This window comes from Haliotis rubra, unplaced genomic scaffold (genome assembly GCF_003918875.1).
Source record: "Haliotis rubra isolate DU_JTF1 unplaced genomic scaffold, ASM391887v1 Scf321, whole genome shotgun sequence".
Lineage (NCBI taxonomy): Eukaryota > Metazoa > Mollusca > Gastropoda > Lepetellida > Haliotidae > Haliotis > Haliotis rubra.
Window position 1 is genome coordinate 1,150,201 of NW_025766993.1, and position 24,624 is coordinate 1,174,824.

At 39.5% G+C, this 24,624-nt stretch overlaps 2 protein-coding genes and 1 long non-coding RNA gene across 4 annotated transcripts; 2 read left to right on the plus strand and 1 right to left on the minus strand.

Annotated features, from left to right (window-relative positions):
* Positions 1-36: 36 nt before the first annotated feature.
* LOC124283795 lies at positions 37-16,647 on the minus strand. Of its 2 annotated transcripts, none has more exons than XM_046719823.1 (4): positions 16,555-16,647; positions 9,003-9,051; positions 7,940-8,251; positions 37-5,480 (listed from the first exon to the last, which is right to left on the minus strand). In XM_046719823.1, exons 2-4 carry the CDS (start codon positions 9,007-9,009, stop codon positions 2,947-2,949), a joined length of 2,853 nt encoding a protein of 950 aa, XP_046575779.1. In that variant the 5' UTR covers positions 9,010-9,051; positions 16,555-16,647; the 3' UTR covers positions 37-2,946. The 2 variants fall into 2 exon arrangements, with proteins under 2 accessions (XP_046575779.1, XP_046575778.1); XM_046719822.1 differs by lacking the exon at positions 16,555-16,647 and adding an exon at positions 10,947-11,030.
* LOC124283796 lies at positions 7,065-11,279 on the plus strand. Its single transcript, XR_006900406.1, has 3 exons — positions 7,065-7,351; positions 11,207-11,208; positions 11,269-11,279. It is a non-coding gene; the product is annotated as an uncharacterized LOC124283796 (long non-coding RNA).
* A 1,753-nt stretch (positions 16,648-18,400) lies between the features above and the next one.
* On the plus strand, positions 18,401-24,367 carry LOC124283806 (alpha-N-acetylgalactosaminidase-like). The gene is made up of 7 exons (XM_046719834.1): positions 18,401-18,595; positions 19,757-19,931; positions 20,866-21,040; positions 21,254-21,348; positions 21,496-21,663; positions 22,755-22,952; positions 24,014-24,367. The coding sequence occupies exons 1-7, from the start codon at positions 18,444-18,446 to the stop codon at positions 24,296-24,298; spliced, it is 1,248 nt and encodes a 415-aa protein (XP_046575790.1). The 5' UTR covers positions 18,401-18,443; the 3' UTR covers positions 24,299-24,367.
* Positions 24,368-24,624: the final 257 nt, after the last annotated feature.

The window sequence follows — 24,624 nt, forward strand, 5'->3', positions numbered from 1 at the left end:
ATTTGGATCTGTTTCTTAGAAATGACAGAAAAACAATGATGTTCTTGTTAATTTTATTAATGCAAATATTCACAGAATACCACTGAAATCTATTTTAGTGGACTGGAAAGCTACAGGTGCCAGGAATGCATATATGAGTGTTGGTGAAAGTGTCATGTACACATTTATATCAGTTAAGATGAACTCTAAACTCAAACGGGACACTTGCAAGATGGTATTTGTTGTTACCCAGCCTGGTGCTTGACAACAAAGCATACAAGGACTGGTCAACTCAGGAGATTGTACACATGGTCTCCATGGTGAACCATGGCATGGTGATTCATGAGCTAGCACTATAAAACACCACCAGAACAAGTAGCCACACACACACTCCAGCATATTTGGGCTGGGACGGGTCCAAACTTTCTACCCGGGTATCCCACCCCCTATTACCCTACCCTACCCTGATACCCGTTGTATTAATTCCTGACATCAAATTTGTAAGAAATGGCAATACATTCTTCAGCTTGGAGGTTAAATTTTCGAGTTTTTCAATATCTTAACCATGTATTATATTCAAAACAGGTGACTACACAATTATGTCTAGATCTTCAAAGACAATACAACCTTTTAGTCATGACAATAACATATTACATTGTTTAATCTATTAGTCACATGGTCATAATGGGTCCGGGTATTGAGACGGGTACCCGGGTCCAACTCATTACCCACCTGTTCTGGGTATCTTGGTTATCCGTCCCAGCTCTAGAGCATATCACTATTTAAGTGCAATCATCTTGAATGTGACATTAAACCAAGTTCACCTCACTGGCTCATTTCAATATATGGAACATTTAAAATGTCTTATAATAGGTTTCAAAGTCACGTGCATTCGTATACCAAGTGGGGCGGTGGGGTAGCCTAGTGGTTAAAGCGTTGGCTCGTCAAGCCGAAGACCTGGGTTCGAATCCCCACATGGGTACAATGTGTGAAGCCCATTTCTGGTGTCCCCCTGCCGTGATGTTGCTGGAATATTGCTAAAAGCGGCGTAAAACCAAACTCAGTCAGTCAGTCGTATACCAAGTATGTACAATGTATGCAATGTAAATACACAATGAAAAAAGCCAAATAATTACATTTTCTTCAGTAAAAACACAATGGCTCAAAGATGACAACAAAAAGCAAGAGCAGGGTCAGCCTCTTTGGCTTAAGAAAGCTACCTGGATGTCCAAATATGGTGTGGACATAACAATACTACAGTACAATACAATCTATGCTCACTTAGAGCAATTAAAAAATCAATTTGTTGAAGCAGAAAGTTGGGTGTCATTTTCATGTCAATTGTTCATGACACCTTGTTGAACTGCTCAGTGACACAGAGGAGGACCTGACCTCATCCTGAATGTACCAATATTTCATCAAATGGAGAATCCTATGTTCAGCTTTCTGAACTTTACTCCTTCATGTGTTTAAAGAGTACATCTTTCAATGTCTGGAGTCACATCATTTCTTGATTATTAATGATATAACTTCTTGAATAATTATATACATGTTAGTCAGTACTGACATAACAGTTTATTTTGTGTAAGTAATAGTATAACTGCTTAATTTTGCATTACACACATATCTTCTTTGTGTCTTACAACAACATGCTTCTCCACTTTGACGTAACATCACATCTACTTTCAGTAATCATTTCACTTTCATGTAATTTCACATCTACTTTCAGTAATCATTTCACTTTCATGTAATTTCACATCTACTTTCAGTAATCATTTCACTTTCACATAATATCACATCTACTTTCAGTAATCATTTCACTGCTCCACTTTCACATAATGATATCACATCTACTTTCAGTAATCATTTCACTTTGACGTAATGATATCACATCTACTTTCAGTAATCATTTCACTTTGACGTAATGATATCACATCTGCTTTCAGTAATCATTTCACTGCTCCTCCACTTTCACGTAATGATATCACATCTACTTTCAGTAATCATTTCATGTAATCCTTCTTCAAGTCTATGACACCAGTGTATTTATAGTCTTGTCTCCCTTCAGAGACAAGTACAGATGTTGTCCAAACTGTCAGATTTCTTCATCATGTCTCCAGTCATGACACCCTATCTTCCTGAACAACTGATTCTTAAATTGGACACCCTTAGCTTGTTCTCAGCACCCCTCTAACTGTTTGCACTACACTTTGGCATTTGAATACTTCAAGGTCGGTTCCATATCAATCAATGTGGTATAGATCCTTAAAAGTATATTCCAGCAGAACGGGAAACAAACCGCAACATCATTAACACATCTCAAAAACATTATTTTTAAGGAAATCTATTTTAGTTGAAAAATTACTTTTCAGTGTTGTATTTCAAGGTCTTAGAGTGAACAAATATTTTTCTCTCTTCACTAAACCATCTTATAATTCCAGAAGCAAGAGTACATTCTGTTAGTGCAAAACAGGAAATAATAGTGTGAATGTTAACACAAACCAGGGAATAATAATGTGAATCTTGAAACAGCTGGTTATTCCTTGCTGAGATACCACCACAGCCCATACTTTGTTTCCAAGGTAAATGCTATGCTACACCACATATTCCACAAATATTACCAACATGGTGCATGAATTAGCTGTCCACTTAACTCAACAGGGCTTGTTATGTGTTTATCAAATTCTGAAAAAAAACCCAGCTAACTTTTGTATGGGTTCATATTTTAAAAGTGCTAGTTACAGATAATTTATGACTGACATAAAAAACTAGAATAATTCAGAACACTTCAGTATGTATTTGCCATAGTGACGAAAATCTGTATATTGGTATAGGCCCTGTTTGACAGTCTCTTATCAATGTTGATAGGTACTCCTCCTGGCTCAATCTGGAGTCTTCATACTCCTAGGCTCCGCTCGGCTCCCTGTAAGCTGGTCTGAATACCTCTGGGGTTTCTGACACCATGGTTTAGGGATAGTCCTGCCTTAATCTATAATGCCGCCTCATGTGCCGCGGCAGATGAGACAGAGGACCATAATCATCATCATCATCATCATAATCATCATACCCATAGCGACCATATCCATAAGGCTGTCGTTCTCTTTCCTGTGCTGGTGAGATTCTTGGAATACTCATCCCAGATCTTTCCATCAAGTAATGCATAACGTCACCATGGGATGAAATTGCTGAGAGGTTGAGAGGAAGCATCCCATTACTGTCCCGCGCATTCATATCCGCCCCCATGTCCAACAGTTTCTTTACAAGGTCAAGGTTACCATTCTTTGCAGCTATGTGTAATGGAGTTTCGCCAGTACTGGAACTCTTGTTAACACTTATGCCAGTCTCCAACAAAAGGTCAATAAGGTCGCGGTCACAGTTGCTGACGGCCTCGTGAAGAGGAGCAACTCCACTCATTGTGTAGACGTGGGCTTGGGCACCTTTGTCTAACAGATATTCAGCAGACTGTGTATCCCCGAGGTAGAATGCTTCATGCAGCGGTGTCCAACCATCTCGTCCTTTCCTGTTCACATCTGCTCCTTTCTCAATCAGCATCTTCACCATTTCTATGTCTGTGTTGGCAACTGCAACTTGCAACAGAGGTCTTTCATCATCTGCAGGAATATTTACGTCTGCTCCTTTCTCTAAAAGCAGTTTGGCTGCATCTGTCTTCTTGTAGTAGACAGCATCATGGATTGGAGTTTTGCCCAATTTTGTTTTTGCATTTACATCAGCGCCATGTTCTAACAGATGCTTCACTACCTCTATCTCATTCTTGCAGACAGCAAGATGGAGAGCCGTTTCTCCCAGTTCAGTCATGGCATTCACTTCTGCTCCTTTCTCGAGAATTAGTTTCATTGCAGGACCATTGTTGCCCAGAGCAGCAAAATGTATAGGCTGGGCTTTGTTTTCAAGAAGGAGGCTGAATTCAAAATTTAGGATCTTATCAGCATCTTGTACTGATGCAGTAGAACTGACTGGTGCCATAGCATTCAGAAGTGCAGACAATCCAACTGTTGGTTTGGCAGGCTCAGGTTCATCTTTAGGTCGATATCGCATTGATACGATCTCCGTCACACCGCCTCTATAACAGCAAGCCAGCAAAGCAAGGATCCATTGTTCCGCAGAACCCAAACCATCGTCAGCCATGCGAGACAAAGATTCCTTTTCAACAAATCCTTTAACCACCAAGTCTCTACCATACCATGCAGTCCAGAACAGGAAGGAGAGTCCATTTTCATCTCTGGCTCGATATACTGCTTCCAGGTTGCCAAGACGATCAAGATACTCAAAGAAATGGTTTACAAATTTCTCATCTGTGAAAGTTTGATGCATGCTTGCAGTCCGGATTTTTCCTTGTAAGATGTCAAACACTAACCTACGAGCTAGGATGTCAAACTTGAGAGTGTAGACATTGAATGTACACTCATGCATGCCCTCAGCATACAGTCCACTTCGGACAAATTCCATGAAGACGTCAGGACTGGCCATCTCTATAACCATTTGAGCATTACCATGGGAAAACTGTCTGAGTACATGTTCTGTTATACGGTGATGAATCATACGATAGCTATCAGTCTGTATCGGTAACAGGAACACTCCGGACAAAACCCGAGCAGCCTCTTGTAGGATCCAGAGTTCAAGGTCATCCACAGGGGCCTTCAGTGTCCTCAGAATCTTCTTAAGATTTTCCAACATTTCTTGGTCCAGTTCCGACATCTGTTTCCCTTTCAGATTTATCATGCCGCCATTCAAGGCTGCACACACCAGCACGCCAAACACAGTCTTGTCGTAGCTGTCAACCTTCTCAATTTCTTGAGGAATATATTTAGAGGGATCATTGAAGAACACCCTTCCTAAATTCCGAAATGTTTTGCTGATGCTATACAATCTACAGCAAAGGGGGTAACCTGAATATGAACTGTATGCCATCATGCCAGCAGAATCACCGTAGGATAAATAGCCAGCATTACTACGAAGAATGTCCGCCCGCTCTTCTGGCTGAAGACCTAGTCCATCGGCTGATATATCAACCATGTGACAGTCTTGAAACACCTTCCGCCCATGAAGATACTGCTGGACCTTTTCATAGAGATGACGCCCACATGTTATGACCAGCCTCAGCTTTGACGTACCGGCCCTCACGGAAAACTGCATCATGTCTAGGTAGTCCACCCATAACTCTATTTTGGACAGATTGGCGGTGTGGGTTCCAAAAATATCATCTACAATAATAATCTGAAATGATGTTGGGTCTACTTTCTCTTTGAACTCAGCTGGGGATTTGATGTATAAAACTTCATACCTGGGCCCTGAGCTGCTCATGTGGCTGTTGTAATCTTCGGCTAAATATTTAGCGCATGTTGTCTTCCCCTCACCAGGGTATCCCAGAATGACGACTAGATGGTGAAAGTCAAGAACTTTCCTTATTGCTGTATATGCTTTTGTCTTCTTGAATACACTCTCCTCTGATTTATGGCTTTTACAAAACACAGTCCTCCATTCTGAATAACAGAAAAAACAAATTACTGAATACATGGAATATGATATGGTCTTTGTTACATACTGGGTGTTAACTGGCCTCTGTTACATACTGGGTGTTACCTGGCCTCTGTTACATACTGGGTGTTAACTGCTCTCTTTTACACACTGGGTGTTAACTGCTCTCTTTTACACACTGGGTGTTAACTGCTCTCTTTTACACACTGGGTGTTAACTGGCCTCTGTTACATACTGGGTGTTACCTGGCCTCTGTTACATACTGGGTGTTAACTGCTCTCTTTTACACACTGGGTGTTAACTGCTCTCTTTTACACACTGGGTGTTAACTGGTCTCTGTTTCATACTGGGTGTTAACTGGCCTCTGTTACATACTGGGTGTTAACTGGCCTCTGTTACATACTGGGTGTTAACTGGCCTCTGTTACATACTGGGTGTTAACTGGCCTCTGTTACATACTGGGTGTTAACTGGCCTCTGTTACATACTGGGTGTTAACTCTGTTACATACTGGGTGTTAACTGGCCTCTGTTACATACTGGGTGTTAACTGGCCTCTGTTACATACTGGGTATCAACTGGCCTCTGTTACATAATGGGTGTTAACTGGCCTCTGTCACATACTGGGTGTTAACTGCTCTCTTTTACATACTGGGTGTTAACTGCCTCTCTTTACATACTAGGTGTTACACTGGGTGTTAACTGGCCTCTGTTACATACTGGGTGTTAACTGGTCTCTGTTACATACTGGGTGTTAACTGGTCTCTGTTACATACTGGGTGTTAACTGGCCTCTGTTACATACTGGGTGTTAACTGGCCTCTGTTACATACTGGGTGTTAACTGCTATCTTTTACATACTGGGTGTTAACTTGTCTCTGTTACATACTGGGTGTTAACTGGCCTCTGTTACATACTGGGTGTTAACTGCTATCTTTTACATACTGGGTGTTAACTGGCCTCTGTTACATACTGGGTGTTAACTGGCCTCTGTTACATACTGGGTGTTAACTGGCCTCTGTTACATACTGGGTGTTAACTGCTCTCTTTTACATACTGGGTGTTAACTGGCCTCTGTTACATACTAGGTGTTAACTGGCCTCTTTTACACACTAGGTGTTAACTGGCCTCTGTTACATACTAGGTGTTAACTGGTCTCTGTTACATACTGGTTATCAACTGCTCTCTGTTACATACTGGGTGTTAACTGGCCTCTGTTACATACTGGGTGTTAACTGGCCTCTGTTACATACTGGGTGTTAACTGGCCTCTTTTACATACTGGGTGTTAACTGGCCTCTGTTACATAATGGGTGTTAACTGGCCTCTGTTACATAATGGGTGTTAACTGCTCTCTTTTGCATACTGGGTATTAACTTGTCTCTGTTGCATACTGGGTGTTAATTGGCCTCTGTTTCATACTGGGTGTTAACTGGTCTCTGTTACATACTGGGTGTTAACTGCTCTCTGTTACATACTGGGTGTTAACTGGTCTCTGTTGCATACTGGGTGTTAACTGGCCTCTGTTACAGACATTTACATCATCCTCTATATCTACAAAACTGAATTCCATTAAAACTGCACCTACATCTGGATTTATACCCATTGCAAATAACGGGCCAGTGATTTTGATTAACATTTTACCGACCAATCAAACTTTAAAATAATTCAAAACGTTAGAAAGTTAACTCGTATTACCTAAAAGACAGAGCCCCAATTGTTTTAATGGACATGACTACATCCTTTCCATCAAAAATATTGTTGAGAGCTTTCTAGGGGTGAAACAGTATACCGCAGTATTAGTAGAAGCACGGTATTTAGCCTTCGGTTCGGTATACCATAATGCAATCCAAATAATCGGTATTTTCGGTTTTCATACCGTCATTTTATTAACCCTTTTAAACCTTTTCTAAAATGTCTAGAAATCGAATCAGTTTGTCCAAATCTATGCATTTCTTTTCTTTTCTGCATTATGATCATATCTCATATACCAGACCGAACCAAAACAGACCGAACCGAAGGCCTTGGTCCACAATACATACCGTACCACGGTAAGATCGTACCATTTCACCTCTAGGGCTTTCTATTCAATGTCACTTAGTTTCTCAAAATTACATTTTTCACAAACCTTATCATAATTAATGGGGTTGGTTGCCATGTCGCCATATTACCAACCCAACATTGAACCTGATTTTTAACCTGCATTTTGATTGGTACATTAGACTTAGTAGTGTAGCCACTCAAATAAGCAATGGAAATCAAGGGCAGGTAATTTGAAATAACAAGAACCACGTAAATGGATTCAGAGGTTATTTAATTTTCATGTACCGGTAATATAGCCACTGATACTACACTGATACATTTTAATGTCAATGATTCACTAGCCATAGTCAGTTACTTCTGACAGATAATTTGTGACAAAGGTTCTATCATCTAAAATGGATGTTACTTCTGACAGCAGAACTTACGTTCTAGGGCTTTATTTTCAAGAAACGGGAATTTTTTCTTCAAAACCTCCATCTTTTGCCTCTTCGCTTCTGCTTCTCTCTTCTTTCTCTCCTTCTCTGCCCTCCTCTGCTGGCGACGTTCTTCCTGCTGCTGGTGGATGTCGACGAAGGCACCTTGAGCTTGACCTTGGTTCTGTCCATGGCTGGATACTCGGATGCTACAGTTCTGTAGGTAGCCCATGTTAACATTCAGAATGCTTGACAGATTCCTCAAGGCACTGGGGTCATATCTGCCATCATCATTGATGATATATATATTAGAAATCGGTGGACCTGGAATAGAAATATATGATTTGAAATATTTTGTTCCCCAAATCTAAGAATGATGTACTACTTAAAAAGGTTAACCACCACCTGATTCTTTCATATTACGGTTACACCGTTCGCTCGTCACGCTGAAGACCCGGGTTCGATTCACCACATGGGTACAATGTGTGAAGCCCATTTATGGTGTCCGCTGCCATGATATTGCTGGAATGTTGCTAAAAACGATGTAAAACCATAATCACTCACTCACCTTCATATTGAATTTAAGTTTTACAGTAAATTATCAAGGATTCTAAACTAAGTAAGTGTCATGGCAGGCAATTTTGAAAAAATACCCGGGTATATATATTTTTAGTAAGTAAGAATGGAAGTCTAGAAGTAATATCATAACCCTAAGGTTGAAACTTAAATATTTGTGGGGATCCCTAGATCCAAAAACTATAGCAGAAATTCTCAAGGGCAAACATATAACTAAGTTACCATTGTAAGATCACACAGAAATATTTTCAGTAAAATATTTCTGTGTGACTATTAGTCTATCAGCTGATTTATTTTGGTTTTACAATGACCAAAATTATATAAAAATGTAAACCAATAATGATTGAGAAAGAAGTGCTAGTCTTTAAATACATGTATCAATGTCTGGCTTGAGGAAGCAGTAAAATCGCCTGTTTCAAGCAGAGGTGGTTACTGAGATTTGAAACCTCTGATTTACTACACAAACCTTAAGAAGCCATGAAAATATGCATTTGCTTACCTGCCATTGTGTTGTATGACTGAGTCTCAGCTGTCAGCAAGATTCAGATCTGAAACAAAAATATCCTTCCTTTATTTTAAGTGATAAAATATAAGGTTTACATTTATTACATTATTAGGGCTCCATGTCCTGTTAAAATAATCTATTCAACAATGTCATTACACAGCCCCATAAGGCACTATTGGTATTCAAAAAATTTAAATTCCTGCACCACTATCAAATATGGTTGAAGTTCAATGACAACACTTACTCAAAACCATTTGTTAACCTATAGGAAAATAGCAGTACCGGGATTTCCCGTATTTAAGCCCTGGGCTTAATAACGGAAAATGACCCCTCTCGTTAACAAATATAAACCCCATAATTAAGCCCAGGGCTTAAATTCAGGAAATGCTTGTAACTGAAGAAAATGATTCTTAGACACAGTAAAATGGAATGAACTTTAATACTGATACAGGGCTCCAGTAATTTTTCAACATCAGGAGTATTTACTCCTTATTTTTTCAATACAGGAGTACTGGAAAACCTTAACAGTACATTTAGAGTACTGAATAGAATTTAATGGAGTATCAGTAATCTTGTGTTTCATTTCATATATGCACCACAACATTGCTACGCTTAAGTAAAATGATAAAAAAACAATAAAACAATAATTTTTCAGAAAAATATGTCTGTAAATAATTCTAAGACCATACACCATTGGCGTGGTGCGTATCTTCTACGTTTTCTAAATTATTTCCTACCGTATCGTGCATATTTTTATCCGTACATACGCCGATACGGCCCTTATCTGGAGCCCTGCTGATATTATCATATTTTATTGCGGCTGCCTGTGAGTCATATGTATTGAGATTGTCTATTTGAGTATAGAGTACCTGACTTCTCTTTGGGACTCCAAAACGTTCTTAATTTGGGCCCATGGGCTTAATAACGATAAAATATCCCGTTTTTAAGCCCATGGGCGTAATTTTGAGTGAGCTTAAATACGGGAAATCCTGGCAATAGGAACCAGACATTAGATACAAGGAAGCTGGTATTCTAGTGCTACATTTAACACAGTGAGTGATTCAGAAAACATCTAATTGTGGAAGGATTATGTCCTTTATACGGTCAATCTTTCAAGTTCTCCTTTTTCCCACAATGTATATTAAATAAGCAAAATTGCGTTTATTTAGAACAAATTGGCTCTATTTTTATTGATAAATGGAGGAAAACAAATCTCAAGAGGGCAAACATTTGGTATACATAATTAGCCAATAAACGCCAGTATATCTATCTATCATGTTAATGTATCAGTACTAATTTCATGTGAAAAGTATTACTGTTAGGGGTTCAATTGGGAAGCTGAAGTCAGGATCATGAAACTCAATCCAGTTTGAAAACTTCAGATAAAAATAACGAGAGAACAAAAAAGTGCTTTATACATCTGTGGTTTTAAACCATAAAGCAGGAAGTATGTGAAATGTATCTGGTGATCCATACAGAGAGGTCATACTGGCCCTAACAATTTGAATTTGTTGTCACTTTAAAACGGTTCTTTTTTCCAAATAGTCCGATATTTGCAAACCGAAAGTAGGAATGCTTAGCTTCCATGATGTGCCATAAATATAGGTCACTATTAAACAGGTCTTGTTTGTAAGGATATCTAAACTGCCTCAGTTATCGCAGATTATCGGCAATCGGTAAAACAATGACATTAACTACTAATATCATTTGTAATGGGTAATCCCAGTGGATAGTAAATATAATTCAGCAGAGGTATGTGGAACACCCACATATGGACGCAGTAATAAGGTTAACTAGAAGACGGTAACTCTGAAGAGACGACCTACTATCAGGAAGACTATCATTTTTTGTGGCTTATAGCAGCTACAAATATTCTAGTATATCCTGGTATAACAATTGTAGGGGGCATGTACGATTATGAGTAGAAATTCGTCTCACCTATCGAGTCTCGTCAGCTGCCATTCCAACTGCGCCAGTTTTGTGCAATTTGACGATAGGGAAACTACGCTGTGGGGAATCCCCTTATCGGGCGGACTGGTTACCGTCTACTGATGTCGGACGCGCATTCCGACTACAAAGTTTGTTTTGTGAAGGTCCGTGGCTGTGTTGTTCAGACTGGTTTCCTGACTTTTATGCATCATTTGAATATGCACACCATGTAGTGCGGGAAAACAGAGACGGAACATAGCGAGCTATAGATGTAAGGCCATTGTTCACGTCTCCCTGGGAGATTTACTGGTTTCATTGATGGTACGCGCAGTCACCTATCCACCGTTTTACAAATAAGGAGCCCAGTTTCTTACAGCGACAAATGCGCGATGGGTCCAAGAATGATGTTTTCCCGTGAGTTATTCTTATGGAACAGTGCTGTAGGAAGAAACATCTTTTGATTTTGTTTACTTTTTGAGAACGTCAAGCAGACCTAGTTCTGTTTTTTGTTTTGTTGTTTGTTTTGGGTTTTTTTGGCGAAAATATTACATATTTCTCATACGGGGTTCATATTTTTCATACGATGCCCTAGGGCAAAATATCACTTTGTCATTGTGACGTGACGTCATGAACAATGCTATGACGTCACGTTTCTTCTATGACGTTGCGTTCTACATGCAGCGTCGGCGGGTAGCCAGCCTATGTTTGAAATGAGATTTGGGTTTACTTTCCTCAATATGACGACTTCGGTAATAAAGAGAATATTATATTCGTGCCCATATCATATTATGTTTACGACACTTGTGCCTAAATATCGTATATCCCTCGCTCTCGCTCGGAAAACACCAACATTTAGGCACTCGTGTCGTAAACATAGTATGACATTTGCACTCATATAATATCCTCTGTATCTTCCTTTACTGTATTTGGGACTAAATAAAGCAGAAAATAAGAATGACAAGTGGTGAATATTTGTGGCCTTTCGGGATGTGTGATAGTGGCTAAAAAGCCATGGAGAGTGTATTGTTCGGGATACACTTCCTGTTCTTTTCCAATGCGAACGTAGTATGATAATATTTATTACCTGCGAGGGAGAAAAATGTCCGGGGTCATATTTTTCATACGATGCCCTTGGGCAAAATATCACTTTGTCATGGTGACGTGACGTCATGAACAATGTTATGACGTCACATTTCTTCTATAACGTTGCGTTCTACATGCGGCGGCGATGGGTAGCCATATTTGAAAGTAGATTTGGGTTTATTTTCCTGTTTTTTTGGTGGTAAATATATCTAGAAAGAATCAAGAAAACAAACTGCGAAGATTATTTATTTGTCACTTTTGTCAGTCTAATGATGGGAAGATGCAAGCAAGGGTGTTAACCGATATACCAGTCAGTTAACTCTCTTGCTGCGGCATGATGCCGCAAGGATAATCATTCACCTTTGATAGTGGATTCTCTGGGTCGCCGCTTTCAACATTATTCCTGTTATGTTTGATCTGACAAAGTGTTGTACACTTGTGGGAGTTTTCCAAGATGTTAACTTCGGAGTCTGCGTGAGGAGCTATTCTAGGTTTATCCATGGAAACAATGTCATGTCAGTGTGGCCTTTACATTGCTGTTTGCTTCTAAAGGAGACAGTGAGTGAGTGAGTTTAGTTTTACGACGCACTCAGCAATATGGCGGCGGTCTGTAAATAATCGAGTCTGGACCAGATAATCCAGTGATCAACAGCATGAGCATCAATCTGCGCAATTGGGAACCGATGACATTGTCAACCAAGTCAACGAGCCTGACCACCCGATCCCGTTAGTCGCCTCTTACGACAAGCATGGGTTACTGAAGATCAATATTCTAACCCGACCTTCAGGGTTCTAAAGGAGACAGGGGCGTTGTGGTAGTGGTCAAAGCGTTCCCTCATCACAGCGAAGACCCGGGTTCGATTCCCCACATGGGTACAATGTGTGAAGCCCGATTCTGGTGTCACCCGTCGTGATATTGCTGGAATATTGCTAAAACCGGCGTAAAACCAAACTGACTCCCTTAAATTTGAAAACCCTAAGCGCCTCAGTCGCAGTTATTAACGGTTTGATTGATTCACGAGCACGAGTATGTGCAGATAAAAATAGAAACACGAGCTGGGTGAACCGGGAATCGAACCCACGATCATAGGTTTCTGGCGGGAGCAAGGGACGCAACTCTGCAGAGCGAAACGCTGCGCCTCAGTATTTTCTTGTTGATATGACTTAGAAAACCATAGTTTCACACGAGAAATTTAATAATTTCATGTAATCTGAAAAAGGTATTTCCCCACCAAATAGCAAAGAGTATATCTACTGCGGTGTTAACATTATCCAACATGTCAACTCTGTTTTCTGTGACAAGATTATGAGAACCCGACCCAGTGTGTTTAGTCATAGGGACCAGTCGTAGAACACAGGGCGGGATGGGGATTTAGGGGCATGAACGTGCTGAATAAATTACCTTCCCCTTATGCTTGTCATGACCTTCAAATGACCCTCCCAGAAAATATAAAATGCAAAAACAGTTTATATTCATTTCGAACTGTCCTTTCAATCATGACTCCCCAAATCTGGTATATTTTTCCTCCACTGGAAACTGTCATATATTTCGGTGACCTCCTCAATTCCCTATGACACATACCCCCATTCCTAAATCTAATGACCGGTCCTGTAAATAAAATAAAATACAGAATATGTAGGATTCAAATCGCAGTGCATTGAACCGATCTATTCCCTTGCTGGTGAAGAACATCATAGCTCAGTGTTGTATAATACTACACCTCTCCTCCACCTCGCATGTATTCGTTTAAATGCCATATTGCGCTGCGACGAATGAAGGACGAGAGAAATATTACCTGCGACTGTTCACCTGCGATTTGGTTAATCGTTTCGCTGTAATAACCTGTGTTGTTTTAATTTCTGCTTTGTAATACATCGTAATTTCAAAAAATATTATTATACCATCGGTGTTACTGGACAATTACGGATGTCGATATGGATCATGTGATTGACACTTCATAATACTTTTCTTGCTAAAATGTATGTAATTACAGACTCTTTAACAATGACATTAGTTAATAAAACCCACATATTTACCTTCTATAGTCAATGCAGTAGGTGGTGATAAAATTCCTATCGGGGATTCCCCTGACATGCGCAGATCACAAGCAATATTTGGTCAATGATGGGCGTTCCTTCTGGTCAGTATAGGGGTCTATTCTAGGCGATATAGTATTATACTATTCATATACTATTCACTATTTTATGGCATTAGATGAAGGTGTCACATTATAGATTTATGCTATCATATTTACTCATGGTTCATATACAGATGCAAATTATCAAACAAGAAAATATGTATGGCCGGGAAGGTAGGCTAAAATCGCGACGCTTCTCGGTTCAGTGAGCGTAGCTTTCGCGGTACTTGCAATGCAATGTTATGGCTGAATGAACACGGTGCTCCTCACTCGGAGGCTCTGACAAATTACAAAGAAAACAGGCTTACCGTGGACGCTCTTTCATTTGGGCACACATACTAATATAAATACAGTTATTTACCCATTTTCATGTCTATTCTTCATTATGCATTGTCTTTAATTCGACATTAAATTATCATTTTCCATGGAAAAACACATTTCTGTCAATCTACTTAACTGCAACTTAAATATACCATAATATTATAGCAATGTTTTGAAAAGAAATTCTTATGAAAATGTATTCCAAGGTAGGTATAACTATCAGACATGCTCAAAGGTACATCACCAAGATAAATTTTTTGAAAATTAACTCTTGCAGTTCCAGAGCCAAATACGACTACTTTAGTCTTTTCGATATTTGAATTTAACTTCCACTTTACACAATATTAATACAATGCTGTAACTCATCCGCACTCAAATGAGACCATGTCATCAGCATACATCAGTACCAAAATCTTAACAAATCCAAATATATCATCAATTTCTACATCATCACAGGCATTAGTCGCTAGATATGATTCAACGTCATTAATAAACAGTGAAAAAAGGAGAGGTGATAAATTTTCTCCCTGGCATACGCCTTTACAACAGTCAAAATAGGTAGTCATTTTCACCTCTTGAAACACTTGGTATTATCATACATATTATAAATAACCGTGATTAGTAATTCCGTGTTTAACAATTTTTGCCAAAGCCTCACACGCCAGACATTATCAAAGGCTTTTTGAAAGTCTATAAAAACACTATATAACTTTTTCTTCTTAGATTTAAGCTTAGTATATCAATTAATCCATTAAAAACAAAAATATTATCTTAAGTAGAGTACCCCTTTCGGAAACCCGAACCGTAAACAAGCGAAGGTTATAACAATGATTTGAAAAGAAATCTATCTACTCATGGATTATGCCTAGTGACTATTATTCTAATGGGTTTTTATAATTAAATACATCTGAAATACAATCGCCACTTATATAAAGTTCTAACGTATCAGAAATAAATCGCGATATTGGCTTAGCCAGAAGCCAAAGTTAAACCCCTCAAATCCCGGGACATCTGAAAAATAAATTTTAGCCTTCCCGGCACGACACCGATATAAGATATCACTGTATCTTATATCAACATGTTCTATGAATTAATTACTCGGTTAAAATTCTATTCTCTTACTTATTCAAATTTAATTCTGTCTAACGTCTAGGGCAGTCTTTTGGATATAATACGTAACTAAATTAGCTGTTATATATAATACCTGAATATTTCTATGACTTTATATAACTATGTAAAATATATCAACATTTTTCCTGGAATGAAAATCACGCACAGGACCGAAACATGTCAATTTCAATGTTTCATTTTCATATGTTCATAGGATCATAATCACTGTGAACATTTAAGAATAAAAGCAATGCATTTCCGTACTCTGACTTTTTACAGTGAAACCTTGTTAAACCGCACAGTCAGTACCTTGTGAAACAGTCCCGAATAATGCAGTCCTGTATTATAGAAAACCGTCTTGAGGCGAGAGAGAGAGAGAGAGAGAGAGAGAGAGAGAGAGAGAGAGAGAGAGAGAGAATATCCTGGAGAGCATTTTCCTGTAACCTTTGATCACTTTGACCTTGTTAAACCGCAGTCAGTACCTTGTGAAACAGTCCCGAATAATGCAGAGATTGGGATGGTTTTGTTCCTGATAAGTGTAGGAATACTTAACTACACGTACTATGCATATTCATATAAACAGTATAAAGATAGATATATATATATATTAAATATTTGAACATATAGTGTGTACATTATGCACATTTTATCCAATATAATGACAACATGAACTTTTATTTTTTTGGTTCATAAACTGTACGTGCTGATTTTTATTTACGAACATGAAGAATATTCTGAAAAATGGAAATTGGAAATTTACAAATAGTAGTTTGTTTTATACAATAACTTTTAATCTTCTGAATAAACTGAAAATCATTCAGTTGTCATACATGAACAGATGACCAACCCGGCCGTATGAATCCGGTGGGAGATCGGTACACGGTGTGAATAAGTACTATACACCTAGTAATTAACCAGAATCAATATCCGAAAACGCAAAGACAAAATCTGCATTCACTACTTACCATTCACAGCTGCTACTGAGAGAGCCGCCGCCTTAACTAACTTGACATGCATCTACCGAGCACTGAGAAGCTCTGGTGAAATGCCCAGCAAAATTTCCGATCAGGGGATTTCCCTTGAGCATGCGCAGACATGCAGGAAAGTTAGCCGCGAGGCTTATGAGGACGTTACAGAAGAAGCTTTCGCTCTACTCTGAGAAACACTCTGAACATAATAATCAACAGTATTGTATGTAAGCAATAATAATTAATGCAAGGCTGTACACATATAAACACAGTGCTAAAGAATAAACACATATATGCGTGTCATGCCAACCGCAATTTATACACACTCTTGAGGAACATTTTCCTCATTTTACTTCCTTGATAATAAACTCGACTGATGATCTGATATATACAGAACGTGAATATTTATAGAGCCCCTGAAATTTTCAAAGTCTTAATATAAACCGTTGATAGTTCTAAATACAATCACAATAAATTCTCAAAAATGTGTACCCGCCCCTGTGTACATACAAACGGCTATGTGTAATTTGAGTGTTTAACGATTGAATGTGTACATAGATTCATGCACACACTCTCTCAATCGCTCGCACGCAAACACACACTCACACACACACACACTTGCATGCATGGATACAAGATGTGTACAAGCAAGTGAGTGCATACCTACATACGTACGTACACACACACACACGTACGTACACACATACATACATACACACACACGTACGTACATACATACACACACACACGTACGTACGTACGTACGTACATACATACATACATACATACATACATACATACACACACACACACAAGATATGGTTTTCAGCAACCCATGCTTATCGTAAGAGCTGACTGACTCTTTGGATGGTTGAAGCATGTCACCGTGTCCCAATTGCGTAAATCGATGTTCACACTGTTGATCACTGGATTGTCTGATCATGTTCATAATGTTCAGTACTTCCCCCTAGAACTATGCTTCTATAATTGTAGTACATATAAAACTGAAATGGAGTATAACACTTGTTTGTCTATATATCTAGTTCGACATCTGTTGGATTGGTTACACGTTAAGAATCGAAAGTCATACAATACATGTCAATGAGCATTTGTCAAACCTATGATCTTGTTATAAGCCTCTCTGTCCGGCTTTGAGTGGGTTAGACGGCTCACTTTGTGTGCTGGTGATTAGGTGCTTGACTCAGAAGTTGTGGGTCCGAATCCCGGATGGGACTCAACCCAACAAAAGTACTATACAATCTGTACTGAGTAAGTGTAATACCAAATATAACATGTGTTACAAGTATATATAAAGTGCCGGTCAGAAGAAAGCGTTTGCCTATGGCTGATAATGGCTAAAAATAATGCAAAAAAGAAACACTTATACGATGGTTATGCAAAAGGAAACATATACGATGGTTTTGTGTTTGTTGTATATGTATGGGGGTGTTGCAAATATACATCACAATTATAGAGGGAGCATGGAAACACGCTTTCTTTTTTCTGTTTTTTTTTCCATTTAAAAAAATATAAATTAAAATTTCGGGATTGGTCATTTCTCATTAGGAAGGGGTCAGATTACATGTTACATGATTTCGCGAGCATGTAACAATGTTACAAGAATGGATGGTCAGAAAATATGATACAGTCTTTACACAAATCTCCACTAAGTCCCACCCAACCATTATCGTGTCCATTCCCACCCCACCCACCAATGAAACTATTAGAATCGGATGCTCTTTAACTCCCTCGGGCTGGTACATATTATCATCATAGTTTTCGCTCTCGGAAACTTTGGTACTAGATTATTCGAGATAACGCCATGTCATTCTGACCTGATTAACTACAAAGAACGTTGTTATGTTAATAACCTGGGTCGTCAGTAAATGACCATGAGGTTTCTAATACTGATGTGCTCCACGTGGTATGTTGTCGCCGGCATCAGTGACGTCGCACCCATCCCTCCTATGGGTTGGACGACACAGGGGCTGTTCGACTGCCGTGTCAACTGTACAGCCGGATTAGAAACATGTCTCAGGTCAGATTGCACAAATGCGTGTGTGGATAGCTGCGCCTTTATGTATTATCGCCCAGAAAGATTGGTGTGTTGTTTAACGCTGCACTCAGCAATATTTCAGCTACATGGCGGCGGTCTGTAAATAATCGAGTCTAGACCAGTCAAACCAGTGATCAACAGCATGAGCATCGATGTAAGGCAAAGAAAAAATATATATGTCCGTTTCCTATTACATGCTTTTTAAAAATAGGGTACGTGGGTCGGTTTTATCTTTTTTTAAAAACTTTTAAAAATATTTTTAGTAGCACCAGGTGGGCGCCTGAGAAGGTCTTCAAAGTACCATATCATGTAGTGACAATGCCTTGTGATGAAACATTTAAAGATTTCTATCTCTATTCATTATTTATGTTATTTATTGCAGGTTTTGTCAGTGAGAGTCTATTATGTCAATTCATGGCAATCCATTTTAGCCCTATGTACATTGAAAAACATGAAAATTTCGTACTCGATTTGGATGAAAATGATGAGTTGAAATGCATTCCAGTCATGATTTGGACTTGGTTAAAAGAAGATTTAGGGTCGCGTGCGTGCGTGCGTGCGTGCGTGCGTGCGTGCGTGCGTGCGTGCGTGCAAACGTGCGTGTTTGAAACGGTATTTTTTATTGGCCTAATTGGGATACGATGACATGTGTCAACCAATCATGACCACATGATCCCGTTGGTTGCCTCCAGTACGACAAGCATAGGTTACTGATGACCTGTTCTAACCCGGATCTTCACATGTTCGGCCAGAAGGAAGAATGTGTGTTTGTATTTCCGCATCTGTATACAAAGGTTTGCAGACTTGCCACAGGTTAGAAATCAGAGTGAGTATGCGCGTGATCATTCACGTATTTCCCGGCATTTGCATGTCCAACGGATTGGTGACTTGTCTCAGGTGATCTGACGTCACATTGCGCGACCGGCGATAGATAACCCCATGTGCAATTATGAGGTCATGCTCATTACATTATTGCTGACGTCACATTAGTAATGACGTTCAAATGAAGTTAATTTTTATTAATAAATTTACACCTTACAGATTTTACAAACCTTCTTTGGAACTATGAATATTCTTCCACTCGCTTCGGTAAATTCCCATGACACACACACTCAGGTATAATAATCTCCATCTTCGATTCAGCCAAACCTTGATCAGGCAGATGGCTGTTACAATGGCAACAGATGGATATCGAGACGCTGGTTACAAGTACCTCGTCATTGGTGATTGTTGGTCGGAGAAGAGGAGGACTGCACAAGGGAGGCTACTCGCAAACAAAAGCCGGTTCCCTGACGGCATCGCGTCACTGGCTAAATATGTAAGCCAGCGGAGTAAGTGAGTGTGTTGGGTTTAACGCTGATTTGAATAGTATTTCAGTTATATCACGGCGTGACAGGTTAATGGTGTTGGTTGGTTGGTTGGTTTGTTGTTTAACGCCGCACTATATTCCAGCTATATGGAGGCGGTCTGTAAATAATCGAGTCTGGACCAGACAATTAATGATAAACCGCATGAGCATCGATCTACGCAATTGGGGTACAATAACGTGTGTCAACCAAGTGAGCGAGCCTGACCACCCAATGCCGTTAGTCGCCTCTTACGACAAGCATGGGTTGCTGCAGATCTTTTAAAATACCAATTCTAACCCGATCTATATGCTATAGGGACGCCCGTAGTGAGGCAACCGTTTACCAATATAATGAACCGAACGATCCTTTACATACTGGCAAATGTTCATGATCAGGTGGAATGACGGACATGATCATAGGATTCTGGCAGACCAAGGGAGGCAACACCGCATAGCGAACTGCAGGCCTCTCCGCGTCCTTTATAAGAATACCAGTGAAGATCCGGGTTAGAATTGATCTTCAGTTGCCCATGCTTGTCGTAAGAGGCGACTAACGGGATCGGGTGGTCAGGCTCGCTGACTGGGTTGACACATGTCATCGGTTCCCAATTGCGTAGATCTATGCTCATGCTGTTGATCAGACTCAATTATTTACAGACCGCCGCCATATAGCTGGGATATTGCAGAACCTTATAAGAAAGAAAAGTCCAAAGTAGACTATCTGGTTCCAAGACGATTTTATTATTATCATTTGTTTTATAAAAAACACTTTATGAAAAGGATAAGTACATATGAGAGATCTATTACCCTCGTCTTTTCGTTATCGATAAGACCCAGTTGTCGAAACGTCATCACTTCAGCGATTTCCGTGACAATGAAAGTTCATTACAATCTGACATTTCAGCTCCATTCAAAGAACTTAAAACTTGGACTTCACATGGACCTGGGGATTGTCACAGAAAATGGGTACCCGGGCTCAAAAGGTCACGTGGCTACAGACGTTGGCGACATGGCAACGTGGGGAGTAGACATGATCTACGTTGATGGAGTTTCTGAGGATGTTAAGGAATTGGAAACTAGTGAGTTCTGAAAGAGTGTAAATGAGAGTCAATTACATGCATGCCTCTGTCAGTCAGCTTAACCTGGGGATGTATCAGGTAGAAGACGTTTGTCACGACCATGGCTCTGACAAACCAAGGATAATAAACAACGGATCTAGCTGGGATTCGAACTGGTGATAATGGTCATAGGATTGGTGTATCAGTATTTGACTAATTATTGCATTTCTTCAGGTGCTGTATTCCTTGACAAGATCATCAACTCCACTGGGTGGTCTCCCCTTGTTTCCTGTGGTTGGCCTGCGCGACTTGTCCGAGCCAATATTACGGTATGTTCTTGGTTAAATGTTCAACAATTATCTTCATTCAAATGGATAATAATGTATCCAAATGTACTGTGCTTGCTACTTTTATGCATTTTATGAAATTGGTGTTAATATCGTCGTGAACTAGGTAATAAATATGAATTCTTTCAGCCAAACTATGACGTCATCAAGGACCTGTGTCACACGTTTCGGAGTACAAAGAAACTGAGTTACACCGCCATTTGGAATGACATCTACAACACCTCACTCTTCTTCACACGCGACGAATACAACATCATAAGCCACCAAGGGCAAGGTCGATGGAATGATCTGGGTATGGTATGTCTAAATTGTTTTATTTCCAATTGGAACACCTTGATGAAATGGACATTTCTGGTAAACTACTGCCAACCGAAAACAAATCTCAAATACAAAGCCACCCGAACCTATACTACGGAAACTACACGGACAGGCACACGGTTCTTGAAACGTTCGTAGCCCTAAGAATTCTTAACTTTGATCGTAGCCAATGTGTTAAGAATGGGCTTAAGAAGTTCGTAGGGCTACGATCGTCTCGAGAATAGCTAGCCTGGTCTCGTTCTCCTCTTGTCATACGCTTGTTCTGGAAATCATTGGTGACTTGGATCAAACTGTGATCGATCCATCCACTTAAAGGTACACTGTGCTACACGACCTGGTATGGATCTAAACGTTATAGTTATATAGTGTCAGTTTAGTACATTGTTTGTAATTAGAGCATTTTTCAAATGGATATATATTCACCATAAGATATTAATTGTCCCATATAAAGAATTAGTTTGTAACAAATGCACTTTAAACGTGCTTGAAGACGAATATCACTTGTTGCTAATATGCCCATTTTATAACCGATGCAGATCCCAATGTATTCCAGCCTATTTCTACAGCCCACCTTCAATTGTCAAATTCCGAGCCCTTATGAAGATACACAGTGTCACTGTTCTTAAAGGAATATGTATATTCCTGAAGCAAAACCTACGTTAAAATAATTGTATTATGAATTATATTTCAACTCTACACACCATGACAATGTTGTATTACCTGTTGTACTCTTGGCCACATGGCCTTCAATTCTGAATAAAGTGATCATCATACTGATAAGATAAAAATAATATACTGTTGAGTAACATTTAATGGTACTGACATTTGATTGCGATAGCGTAGCCTAGTGGTTAAAGGTTTTTAAAATCATCAGGGTTCGATTCCCATGGACTCTTCTAAAATCTAACATTATATCTTAAGAATTGCTGTATCCTTCAAGTTAATCTGCAAAACGTAATTGTATTTGTGCATACAGCTACGAATGATTTTGGTAAGATAGCAAAGCACGAAGAATATGCCAGTTTGGGTTTCTTGTACTTCTATTTGTCCTTCTTTTTTTACCAATTTAGTTGTTGCTTGGATCCAGTATTCTTCCGGAGAAGTGCACACACACTCAGCTGTCATTCTGGGCTATGCTCAATTCCCCTCTCTTTCTTGGTTCCGATTTGCGCCACCTAGCGGCTGCTGACAAGGCCGCCGTACTTCGGAAGCCCCTCATTGGGCTAGATCAGGACACTCTCGACAATAACCCATTGATCAAAACACAGGTATAGCATTCAATTTAGTCGTAATCAGCGACTGCAATTAAAACGAGCAGTTTAACTTGCAAAAACACACAGATGTATGTGCGAAGACGTATTTGCAAAGCAGGTACACAAATGGGATCGACAAATACATATTCTCAAGGGAACTCTCACTTATGATACTGAGACATACGTTTTCAAGACAGAAGCATTTTCTAAAAGTGGAGCCGGACAATTCCTTTTTATTCATCACAAAATTTTAAGAAGACATGAGATATTAATTGAAAATAGCGATAGCAACGTTCTTAACGCATAAAAATATTAGAAATAAGTCGTTTTTAATATTTAAAAAAGAACATTGCAGAAGGGTGTCAAAACTAATTATACCATTAGAACTATGAAATTCGTTTTCCCATCTACCCTACGTTTTCACATCACTGTACGAATAAAGGATACATGTAATTCAGAGAGACCTTCAACTTGACGTAACATGTTATACTTGGGATTACACTGTCTCAGGATAGAACAGATTCTAGTACTTTTGTTGGGTTGAGTCCCTTAACTAAAGAAGGTGTAATCATGGTAATCCCAAATATAACATATGTTACATCTGACCATTTCCTAAATGGCATTGGGTCTTCAATTTGACCTTCTCGCGTATGGACCGGAAGTGTGACCTATACCGACCATTTACTTTCAAGACAACCAGCTAAAAAAATGTTGTGTTGTTCATCTTCACGTGGCAAGGTTTATGTTTGCCGGAGGCAAACTTATATATTTCGTTTTTTGTTAGGAAACACATTTTATGAGAAGGCGAAGCGATACCAAGGTTCGTTACACATGAAAATATTAAATAGAAGTATTTTATAATTTTTTTAAAAGGACATTGCACAGGAATGCATACAAATATTAATTAAACCATTAACAGGCCAAAAGAAATGCATAAATTCATCAAAGAACAATGAAATTCGTTTTCCCATTTACCATACGTATGCACATAACACAGACCACTTGACTTCATTCTACGAATAAACGATTCATGTAATTCAGAGAGACCTTCAACTTCACCTTCTCATGTAATTCAGTATGGACCGGAAGTTCAGGTGTGGCACCGTTTTCTGACCTATGCCAACCACGCCGTGCTCGTTGTGTCCTGGGCTCCCCCGGAGGTCATCCCGCGGCCAATAGTGACCAACCTCACTCTTCAGGACGCGGGGGTCAATATCCAACCAGCCTATAGTGTACAGGATCTACCCAGTGGTCAGCCGATTGGTCACTACTTCACTGATGACGTCATCATGATACAGGGGGCACCTGTCACTGTCTACCCTGCCGGACACATCTTGTTGAAGGCCGTCTCTGAGCACTAACCTTTAGATCTTACGATGTCATTTTGCGAGTAGTTCGTATGGACGTTTTGAATAAAATCATGCATATTAGACTCTGTTATATCATGTCAATACACTTAATACATTGACCCGGGCTAGAACTGATAGGCCACAAACGGGCGCGCTGAATATATTGATTTATTACCCACGTGGTCAACGTATGGGTAGTTGCATACTAATCTCGTACGTCACACGTGTGTCGTATTGCGTTGACCTGTGTCGTAACGACTTGACCTGAGATTCTAACGATTTGATTGGATAACCGATGACCTCTCAATTAGGTCACATTCTGACGTAACTATTTTTTC